Raw genomic sequence first — 12,067 nt, 5'->3', positions numbered from 1 at the left:
TAAATGGGATTTTTCATTAATTCAAATGAAAACAGACTTGGCTGTAATTACGACGAAAAAATGATAAGATATATTAAAAAAGGGCAGACGGAAAATATTTTTTATTGAAGGCGTCAACAATGATGCTAAAACTGGCATTGCTATCACAATATGGCTGTTAAGAAACATCACTGCGATGAATATATGGATCGGCCTATAGTTCCTCCCTAACTAAATTGGGTCTGAACAAAAATGCAAGTATGACGAGCAGAATGATTCGCAGTTCAAATATACTATCAAGCTTTTTAACATCAAAATTGTCAGGCTAATTTATCTCGGTAAGATCATTTTGAAGTCAAAATAAACTTACTTAACATCAATAACTCTAGTATAAAATTATTCTTTTTTTCACTCATGAAATTTAGGGCTGAAATGCATTGAAACCTATATCCGGGTGGCATTTAGGTTTTGATCGTAATGGGTGGAACAAGAATATGCTTGTTTGCTCTTGCTGTTGTTTTTGGAAAGTTTAACCCTCATTTTGAGTTTACGGTGTTTACGGTGCCAATGAAATGTGCCAAGAAACAGATGCATGATTTGCGGTTTTTGTTTGCCATCCCCACTTTGCTTAAATTACGCCAAAATCTTTGATGATAATATCGCGTTGCTCATAATTTTTCTCTTTCGTCAACTGATTATTTAATAAAAACTCTTTATCGAATTTGTTGTTTCAAAAACATTTTGATTTGATTAAAAGTTTTTACAGCATAAAACTTGATCAAAAAATTTTTCGTACTCGCAAATATCAACCAGAATTTTGTGCAAACATGGTCAAGATAAAACCACTCATTTGTTCTTCAACAAAATTGACAAAATGCAGCTTTAAAATTTATCATATTATATAAGCATGCGGGTCTGTAATATTCTTCAAATTTGTAATGGAACTCATAAATTCCCTAGACTTTCAGTTTACGGCTATTCTTGTTAAATATTTATGCGTCAAGGTCGCCGCTGGAATGGTGTTGGAAATTCTCTGCCATACCCCGTAGATCTAATAAATGAAAGCTTTATATTGTTTCAGCTCAACAAAAACCTGTGGGACCTGAAAATGGTGGATTAATGTGCAATTTGTTCACAATTTGTTCAGAACGACATAACAAAACACATGAAGATTTCAACAGAATTGCGCTAGCGTGCAAATCAAGCACACAAACGCTTTGAAATGCCACTTTGAAGCTATAATGCGAGGATGATACATGTAAAGAATATATAGGTCCCATTCGAGAGAAAGCTCGGCACGTTTCAAAACGCAAAATTCCGTTTTCAGAGCTTTGAGTTATTTGTTCAATTTTAATATCCCTAATTTAAAACTTTGTGTCTGAATGTCGGTAAAAGGTTTCGAATGTTGGTATCTATGAAACTTGGCGACGATCAGGTTTATCTAGCCATTAAACTCAGTTATAAATTGTGAATCGCTTTACTGTTTATAAACAAAATTTGCCTGTGAGGTATTATCTGAAATTTTGATTTGAGATTTAGTCACGTTTTACGAATTAGTCATCAGAATATTCGAGAAATTGTTGCTAATAATTCACAACTCTTTATTTGAAGTCATTCAAGATATAAAACACTAAACAGTTATTTCTTATCGCAATAAACTGCTGAAAAGAATCTTAACACGATTGCCTTAATTACACTTAGTGAAAAGTTAACTCATTTTTCTGATCTATACCTGTGTGTTATCGTTATGCACAAAACGTTTTAAAATTGAGATATTTACATCAAAAATTTGTGAAAATACAATAAAAATTACCCGATTTGGCCATTCCTTATTTCGCATTAATTGTTTTTCAGGATTTCGATATCGATCAATTGATTTCACAAAGAATACAAATTTGGGAACAATAGTTACTTGATTACCCCTTGTGTTGTCCGCCCATTATGTCTATCTTAGAAGATTTACGAGATCGAATCGATCACCCTAACAAACCCAATTTAGATTGCAACTTTTCCCTTGAGAATTTAGGAACAAAGCGTGAACCAATTTGGAATGAAAGCAATGTAAATAACTCTTCATGCAGCCAAGAAAAACCGACAAATTCCGCTCTATCTTTGGGAAATAAACCTGATTACATTCACGGCCGCGCGGGTTACAAAACCCTGCCGAGACAAGCGACCAAAACTGAAGATTTTGCCCAACTATCCAAGGAGTTAAGCCCCAAAAGCCGCTCAGTCGACAAGTACCCCTTCAGTGAATTATCTCCCAAAAACGTGAAGAAAAAAATTTGTTCACGAAAATCCCCTAAAATCACCCAATTAGATTTTGAATATAATTCAGATTCGCTCAAAGGTTCAGACACAAGTCAATTCGATTTTGAGCCAATTAGACAAACAGCATTTGAAAACAACCAAAATAGTTATAACTTAAGTTATAACAAAGAGGTTGGTGTTAGTTATTCAACCAAATCAAGCGAGGGAAGAAACTCAGCCACCGATACTGGGAAAGGGAGTAAATGCAGTTATTCAAGTGATAATACCAGTTATGCTAGTTATAATAGTTCTGTCGGTAACAGCCGTGACGAAGTTTTATTGAGCGGTGGAAAATGCATAACAGGCAAAACAAAAAGGAGAGCCAATAGTTCTGTTGCAACATTTTCCACAGGATACAATTTTCCCGGCTATTCCTCAAATGATAGGAAAAAGATAAGTGCCCCAAACACTGCTGCCAATAGCCCTAAATCAACCCCTGAAATTTCCTCAAATTTACAAAATTCCTCCATAAATTCGCCAAATTTAACAACTACCACAGAAAAATCTACCAAACCTTTCGCTGGCGGTAATAACATTGGTTGTCCTAGTTATAACAGTATCCAGACTTATAACCAGTCAGATTGCATTACTACCAGTTACGGCAAAGGTGCTACCTGTAGTTATAATAAACCGGGAATAAACAATAACGGTTGCCCCACAAACAAAAACAAGGACGCTTCGTGCAATCAAGCTCACTGCAGTTGTTTACACTTGAACGTTGAACAACAATTTTCAAAATCCCTTCAGTTCGAAGATAAAAATTATGACTCAAAATCTACTTCAAATTTAGACCAATTTCACGACCACAATGTAACAAGCCCAACAAAATCAAAATCATCAGCCAGAGCAGTAAGGCGCTATAGCTTAGCCAGTAGCTCGGCCGATTATTTACGCAAGCTTAGCTTATCAGCCAAGACTAAAACGTCGACGAAAATGAAAAAGATATCCGAATTTATTCCATTCCGAAAATCAGCTACAAACGACGAAATCGAATCTGCTTCTACAATAATGCTAAAATCGCCTCCTATAAGTTCGGCTGACCGACCCGGAACCGTTTCTGTCGGCCACACGCCCAAAATCAAACGCAAACAAGGCGCCCATGTTAGCCCGTTTCTGGATTTATCTGTGTCGCTGGACGAAAAACGTGCAAGTCAAATTATTCCGCCAAAACCTTTAACCCGAAGTGGTCGTGAAATGCCAAAACTGAAAAGAGAGTCCTTCAAAACTCAACTGGAAAAAACAGACCCGTTATTTGTTGATTATTTTCGTGAGTATACATCGCAAAGCGATAAAACCTTTGTTCGAAAATACCTGGAACTTAAACAAAACCTGGAAACAAAACTGGCATTATTGGAAAACGAATACGCCAAATTGTTAGGTTTAACCCAAAATGAAGATTTAGAATTACAATTACAAACTTTAGAATCTACGCAGGGTGATGATTTGATATTTCACTGCGTGAACTTATTCGAATCGCATGAAAATCCTGAAAAAGTAATGGCACTTTCCATGCACAGAGATTACGAAAACTATATCAGATCTTTGCACAGTTGCGTGTTTGAAAACGTATTCAAGTTAATCAATATCAAAACCCTTCAGAACAGTTTAATTGGCAAAGAAAAAGGAGAAAAGGGAAGCGGTGAAGTTTTTCCCAAGGTGGACTTGAAATCTGGGAATAACGAAGAAGAGGTGAAAAAGAAGCAGGGCACGCGTGTTTTCGAGTCACAAGTTTTTGAAGGGTAAGTATCGCATTCATTTCCCGGTTTCAAAATTCACAGTAATGCGGTTTTTACAAAAAATGTACATCGATGATTCCATTAATACTGTATTCCTTTTTTTTACCATACTCCTTTTTACAGTCATTTTAAGAGCTGTTACATGCTAGTGATCCTTGCATAATTCCTGGAACTTCACGTTCAACAGTTTTATAGTCTTGGTTACAGAGAGTATGAGAACATGCAATTAAGTCTGGTATCACTGAAATTCATTGACAGTTACATGCAAATACCAATTTCCCCACACGTTTTACCCTTTTATGTATTTAATGTAGTAACTGGTTTTCTCAGGTTGAAATTTCTCCCAATTCTAGTTACTTTTGAGTGAATTTTATTGAACATAAATTTTATTCAACAAAGTTTAGAGAGGGTGAAGGCGGACTTTCGCGATTGAATTTTTTGACATGTCTTGTTTTTGGAGATATGTTGCACAGAGTCAGGGAAATTGATAAGCTCTGAACTTCGTACCGCTTCGTACCGCTTCTTGAAAGCGAATTTACGGAAACAGTTCTCAATTTTTGAATGAAATTCTGTCTGATTTTAAAGCCTGATTAACACAGTAAATTTTATGGTTGCTTTTTCCGGATATTTTTTTTATCAAAATGGTCAAAATTTAAACTTCGGTTTTCGAAACTCCAAAACTAAAGTTGCACTTAAATAAAATTCCTGACAGGAACAGGAATCATCTGCAGAAATGTCCTTGTTCACCATATAGTGAACTAACGTAAGTTTAATTTTACTGAAATCAATGGCAAGGGTTTGGGTTAGGCTTTGGCGATAGCTACCTTAAACTCAAGGAGGCTAGAGGTACTAGATGGAGCAAAAACTATATGGGATTCAAGTGACTTAAAATCCTAGTACTGTACCAGGTTATCCCTATTGTCTAAGTGAAAAGTCCCTGAATAATAGCTCAAAGTTTTCCTCGATAGCGAGGATAGCAGAAGTCAACCATCATAGTAAAAAGCATGAGAGATTTGGTTTCCATTTGCAAAGTGAAATAAATCTTCTTAATATCTCTCAACAAACTTTTTTTTACTTATAACCGAGAGCGTACAATTTTTGTTCGAATTGTTGTGAAAGTTTTGAGGAAAATTGAGGAAGTCATCGAAAATACTTAGCATGCAGACATCAACAACGAAAAGCGAATTTACACAATTTTAATTTGCTGATTCAGGCTGCTAATTTTGAAAACATAAATTATTGCCAAAAAATTTTGAAGACTTTTAGATGAACTGCAGAAGCTTTCATGTTAGTTCGATATCATAATTAACGTTTTTTGGTTTTTGGGCAGCAAGAATTGCGAAAAAATAATTTGGATCTTTTCCGCTAGCTCCCCCAGTAAATTAGGCACCACCCATTGATATATGTTTAAACACATGAATTCATTTGAACTATTACGTGTGAACAGGCATTTAGAAAACATTAAAATAGTCGAAGTTTGAAATTAATAACTGCATAATAGTAAAGCTCTGCATATAATGTAGACATCAGCCAAAAACTTGTTCTTTTTATTTTTATTTTATTTATGTGATCTACTACTTTTATTTTCTTGAAAGCAAACAGGGCTGTTTATGTATTATACCCGGTGCTCAGTTACTAAAATACATACTTTTTCAGTAGGGAGTCAAACATTATTGCGGCTAGCGGAAAAGATCCAATTTTTTTAGAATGTTTCTGCTCATTGCGTAAATTAATAATTAGCAAGTCAATTTTAACATGAGAAATTTTGAAAATAAATTTTGGGTGTTTTTTGTGATTTAAAGCAAACTTAAAATGCTTTATTAAACGGTTCCTCGCATCACAGTCAGTCTCCGAGTATGAACAGGCTTTTACAAGATGCGGGTAAAATTAAAGTTTACACGGATAACTGATCCCTTGGAAAATCAAAACTTGAGAAGACTTCTTAACGTTTTTTTGTCGCTCTTTGTTTTAAGAAAATGTTTTAAGAAAATTTGATAGAAAGCGGCCTTGAGTCCGCTTTCCGTGTCCGCTTTAATTGAGCCCGTTTTCCATGCCTTGCGTCCGTTTTAATTCGGATGTAATAAAAAAATTCTAGAAATTTCAATAATTCAAAACGCGGAGGCGTCTCGAAATGTGCTCTTTACTGACGTTACTCTTTACTGAGCTCTTTACTGAGCACGATATACACTAAAAAGAGTAGCTAAGTATATGGTTTAAAACTAATTGTTTATTTTATTGATATTTTCAGAACATCCGTTGCTGACCAATTCACATTCTCAACCGCGCAATTCCTGAGCCCATTGAAAAGCGTACCATCTAACAACCCCAAATCACCCTCACCTTGTAACTACAATATTGCGACCTCAATTCTAAAAGAAGTCAGTGAAGAGAAACTGGACCCTTTAATTCTGAAATCTGCAAATTTACCTCCGGTGTCAAAACGAAGCGGTCTTAGTCCAACGATCAAGGCGCACAAAATCAGCATGATAGGCGACGCGTCGTTCGAAACGAGCCAATTATTTCATCAGGGACTGAACAGTAACCACACATCATCTGAACAGATTAATCACGCACACAGATTACCATCACAAACTAGCATAGGAGGGTTTGAATCTAGAAGGATTAGCGTCTCTTATAGCAACCGAAAGATTAGTGAAATGTCCACAACTGATTTAGATTTAAATAGTATTGAATTTGCCGATAGCGATGCTGCTACATTAAATATTATCGAGTAGTTGCAATTAATATTAATGTATAAAATTGTCAAATTAGAAAAATAATAGAACTATTGTCCCAATTGTCTTTATAAACAGATAATCACCAAAAAAGGTCTAGGAATCTCTACTTTTTAGGTCAGTAAAACGACGTACATCTTTTATTCTAGGTGCTGTAATGGATCCAAGTGAACCTATAGACTAATGACCAGTAATGTTGGAACTAAATAGTCCAATTAAACAATTGCTAGGGGACTTGGCCAAATCAACGGAAATATCCGAGAATGTAATACTTCGATTTGTAATTTTGCCCACGGTTTATCAATTCTGAAGTTTGTGAGTAAAAAGAGGAAACCCTTGTTGCAAGCCAATCCAAGTACAGAACTAATCAAATTTTCGTTGTGAAAGTTCGGAGGGATGAAGTCAGATTGGAGTCAAATTGTAGCCGTGAAATCTCAATTGAGCTACGAGATTTAATTGGAGATAAAACTCTCTTGAGGCAGATGAATATTTGTTGCCCAGCCAGAGGGGGCCGCCTGATTGACCAAATCTATTGACTCGCCCAATCAGAGGGACAGTAGCTAATTAATAAAATCCGATTATAAAAAATTGCTTGCGTATCCGCATATTACAAGAGTTTACGTACAATATTTAAAAGACAACTTATATTTTAGTACTTTAATCGCGTCACTATGGAGCATACTCAGATGCCTATGTCGGAACAATTAATCTCGGAGCACATTCTTATTCAAAGGACAGAAAAAATTATCTATGGGTTGTCAATACAAAATTACCAAAGACAAAAACGGCAGTTTTAGATACTACAAAACTCAGGTAACCGTAGGTAGTTTTTTTTATGTACCCGGGTCAACGATCATACAACTTTCTTTGATTTCGTACTAGGTCATATATGATTCTTAGTAATCATACTAGGTCATATATGATTTGTATGAATTCTTGGTAGTCATACAAGGACCATATATGATTTCCTAGAATTCATACAAGGATCATACAAAAAATTCAAAGACTAAAAACTGTATAATTTTGATTTTTTATTGAAGTTGAAAATTTTTCTTGGATTTCATACAAGGTCATATATGACACATAATATATTGACTGGTGTCACAAATTCTCGTATAATGTAGTCAGAGGACTTATTAAATTATTATATCGCATTTGCAATCCACATTTGATTCTTTGTGTGCGCTGAAAGAACAACTTTGTGGTTTAAACGTATTCAGAAAACGAATATGACGTGATATGCATTTTTTCTTGATTACTTTTTTTTAAATGAGCATTTATATGTATAAACTGGCTTCAGAGTATTTCAAAAAATTTGTTATTTGTTTGGACTTACTCTTTTATTTTGTGCCCAAGTTGCAATCGATATTGTACGTTAGGGTCTTTTGCCAGATCACAATGTGATGCCGGGGTATCATATATGTGACGCCCTACCGAATAAAAACAAAAAACACAAATGGTTAAATATTTTCAAAAATAGATGAATGATTCTTGGTAATCATACAAGGATCATATATGATTTGTTTGGTTTCATACAAGGATCGTACTAAGAAATCAAGTATGGACAGTATGAAATCATATATGATCCTTGTATGAAAACAAAGAAACTTCAACTCGGGTATAGAAAACAACTGAAAAAATTTTTGAGAAAGGCCTGAGCAAGTTGTTCTGCATGTGTAATTTTCATTTTTTAACATTTGTTATAACTGTGCAGTCCATAGTTAAAAATCAGTTGAAAAGTTTCCCTAACCTAACTGTGCTTGAGTTTTCACTGATCTCAGGAAAGCCGACGCAATGATAATTGTTTGCCCGTCTTTTCTAGCTTTTTTTCCCAAATCGTTTTCATTAATACACTCCTATAGGTGTTTAAAGTTTTAATCATTTCTCCATCAGTAATTTCGTCAACTCATAGATGTGTAGTTGTTCCTGACTGATGTAGATTTTATTCTTTTGCGTCAGTTTGCAACGGTGTCAAATTATATTAGCTCAGAAGATGACCATAAGCAGTCGAATTAATTTTGTCATTAAAAAAATACTTTTGTTTTTCGCTCCGTAAGCTAGGACGCCATATTGAATAACTAGCTGCACAAAAGTTCTGAATACATCGTCTGCAATATTCTTAGAGTTTTTCTCATAGCGTATGAACATAGCAGCAAACTGATTTAGTTTTGATAAAAACTCTGCTTCTTGTAATTTTGCTGATGATCAACAATGACCCCTAGGTACTTAAAACTGTTTACATTTTCCACTGTTTCAGAGTTCATAGTGAAGCTGTTTTGTTTGGCACACTTCTTTCCTATGGACACAGTCCGCGTTCTTTCTTCATCCTATGTTAGCTTTTTTAATAAATAATTCTAACATTATTTAAAGCCAGTTGTTGGTTGCTATTTATTGTTGTTTTTGTACCATTGGTTTTTATGCCTGTATCATTGGCATAGAGATTTTCATTTGTTTTTTCATCGTTACACGAGATGTGTTTTACATACAGAAAAATAGCGGCGGACCAAGGATGGATCCTTGACGTACGCCAAATGTTATCTTTCTTGGTTTGATAGATTTTTGGTTTAATTTTACAAATCCACTTCTTTCACCCTCAAATCACAATCTGCACATTTCTGTAAAAAGATGCAATGGTCGACAGTGGCGAATGCTTGATTACGATCTATGAAAGTTATTTGGATGCCACACGGATCCTTTTTTGTTTTGGTTTCATACCTTCTAACAGAGTAAAAATGGACTCTGGGGTGTTCAGATTCGCTCAAAATCCAAATTGCGTACTCTTTAGTATCCTCTTTTTTGAATATTTTGTACACTATTGAAAACTAAGGATTCATTTTTTTTTCAATAATTGGCAGATGTGATATAGGTCTTTAATTTTCAGGATTGTTTATGTCGCAAACTTCAAAAAACTGCTTGATTGACGCAATTTTCAAGTTCTTCGTACAAATTCCGTCCTCGAAACATTTTTCGAATATCATGGTCAGAACTGGCCACAGATTTTTTGATACAGAATTAATAGAGACAAAAATAAATTTATAGCAATTTGCGCTCCATTTTTTCATTGCCTTTGCAATCTTCGCAAAAACATCTTTCTCCTCTTTGTTGGTGAAAAAAATTGCATTTAATTGTCTAGCCCTTCAGGTTTTTGTTGTCAATCGAAAAAGCGATATTTTACCACCTACTGACGCAAAGTAGTTATTAAGATTTCGATGTTTTGCTCTTGGATTTCATTTTCAGTTGTATCATCATTTGTGTTTTTGTTTCGATCATCATTAACAAACTTGAAGAGCCCACGGTTCTCCTTTCCGGCTTCATGGGAAGTTTTTTTCAGAAAACTGTCACATTATTTTTCTTATTACTCTTCTAACGAGCTTGGATTGTTTTTCTTACGGTTCTGACTATTTTTTTTTTGTTAAACTCATCTTCCAAAATGTTCCTGTTTGTCTACTATTTATTAACCTCTTTATCAATCCAGTGCTTTGTTGTTCGCTTATTTGATGTTTTTGGCTAGGTAAAAAGTATTTAATTGCTCAATTAGTATTTCGTGCAGCATCTCTGTCATTTTGTGAACATTATGAATGTCAAAATTGCAAGAGTAAGAGTCAGCTTTTCAGTTCTCGTTTAAATTGCTCATTGTGGGTTGTTTTCAGCCGTTTTCCTAATGACATCCTCTTAAAGCGCTACTGAACAGTGATCATTAGTTTTGGTTTTTTTGACAAAACTTTTCGACTTGGAATTTGTGCAGAAAGACGTCAATGCAAGATGTGAGTGAAATTGTACCCCGTGTTGGTGTTTGAAGACCCATGAGAGATAATCGGTTCATCTCCATGTGATAATCTAGCATACTTTATTTTGAATTAATGCTACAATCACCACCCACTATATGCAAGGTATCACTCAGCACAATTATCTATTCATGAAAAAAGTTTCTGAAATGTTTCCATATTGGTTATTTTTGGAGGAACAAAACAGCATGTAAGAATGCTTTTTTAATCATTCAAGAATAATTTTGAACTGATGTCTTGTAAACTGTTTGTTTCGATTGATGCCAGCTTTTCCGTTACATTTTTAAGAACCAGAATTCAAAAACAACCACCAATTTTTTTCTAATGCATTTTTCAATTTCGGAGTAGTTTTCTAAACAAAATATTTTTTAGCTGTGTTTTTCAACCAAATTTCTGTAAGAAAAATGACAATGGGTTCCACTTCTGCTTGCGTTACAAAAAATTGAATTTCATCAAAAATTTTGATGACGAGCGAATTTTTATGAGAACCATTCAGTTTTCGACAATTGTCTGATATTGCTTCTGTACTGCGGTACCTTCATTTTTCCTAAAGAATGCACATTTAAACAAGTGCTTGTTTGGACCATTTTTTTCTGACCCTTGTTAGTTATAAAAAATATAAAGATAAATGTAATAGTTATTCCGCGGAGATATCGGGAGACAAACTATTCGCGGAAGATTATAACTTATACGCGCTGTTGTTGTTTGTATTGAATTACTGTATATTTAGGCTAGAATTGCTTATAAAATCTTCGATTTCAACTGGTGTTAATTTCTGCAATGAGAGCTATTATCCTAACAATAAATAAATGTTTTTTAAGTTGCTAATCTGAAGAGGTCTAACACTGGAACACTGGACATCGTTCTACTAATTTTATAAATTAAAATAGTTATCATAGTATAAATTTGACTGCAGAATGCTTATTTGATAACAGAACTCTAGATCATTCCAGTTAATTGTCGCTGAAAAAGGGGACCACTCTTCAACAGCATTTTGCTGATAACACTACCAGTGAGCTAGCTGGTGAACAATTGTCCAAAACTCACCCAATGATAGAGGAGTCGATGTTTATAAAAATCAGTAAATCAGGCATTGGAGCTAAAAAATTACCCTTGAAAAAATCAATTGAGAAATTATCTTGATGTGAATCATCAAATATTGGACTTAAATAAAAAAACACGATTAACATTGTTTTAACTTCGTGAATCTTTTATAGTTAAAAAAAGTAGCTCGGACAACCTTTTTTATAAAAGTTTATACTTCAAATAGAGTAACAATGTGTCAATATAATTAAGTTTGCTCTTGCAATCATTACTAAAAAGCGATAGTTAATTCCTAGATGCTTCGTTAGACCTATGTCAAGTGTTCCAGTGTTAGACCTCAATAGCTAAGCAAATTACTAAATATTTATATATTTATTTAGTGTTGGGATCACAACTCTCATTTCAGAAATTAGCACCAGATGAAATCAAAAATTTAGTAAACAATGCTAACCTTATTTTTCAGTAATCCAAAACAAAC

The 12,067-nt window shown here is 34.4% G+C and overlaps 2 protein-coding genes across 4 annotated transcripts in view; one reads left to right on the top strand and one right to left on the bottom strand.

The window, feature by feature from the left end:
- Positions 1-6,822, top strand: part of LOC142337715 (uncharacterized) — a 47,456-nt gene extending 40,634 nt beyond the window's left edge. For both annotated transcript variants that reach the window (XM_075387174.1, XM_075387173.1), the window contains exons 2-3: positions 1,061-4,028; positions 6,274-6,822. In XM_075387174.1, coding sequence (XP_075243289.1) covers positions 1,921-4,028; positions 6,274-6,760 — 2,595 coding nt within the window. In that variant the 5' untranslated portion in view covers positions 1,061-1,920 and the 3' untranslated portion in view covers positions 6,761-6,822. The remainder of the gene's footprint in view (positions 1-1,060; positions 4,029-6,273) is intronic.
- The window catches only part of LOC142337714 (uncharacterized), a 159,921-nt gene that overhangs the window by 77,184 nt on the left and 70,670 nt on the right, over positions 1-12,067 (bottom strand). The gene's annotated exons all lie outside the window — the stretch shown is intronic.

The sequence above is a fragment of the Convolutriloba macropyga genome, chromosome 4, assembly GCF_964194025.1.
Source record: "Convolutriloba macropyga chromosome 4, txConMacr16.3, whole genome shotgun sequence".
In the NCBI taxonomy this organism is placed as follows: domain Eukaryota; kingdom Metazoa; phylum Xenacoelomorpha; order Acoela; family Convolutidae; genus Convolutriloba; species Convolutriloba macropyga.
The sequence above is the reverse complement of the archived record's forward strand: the minus strand, read 5'-3'. Positions and strand labels throughout refer to the sequence as shown.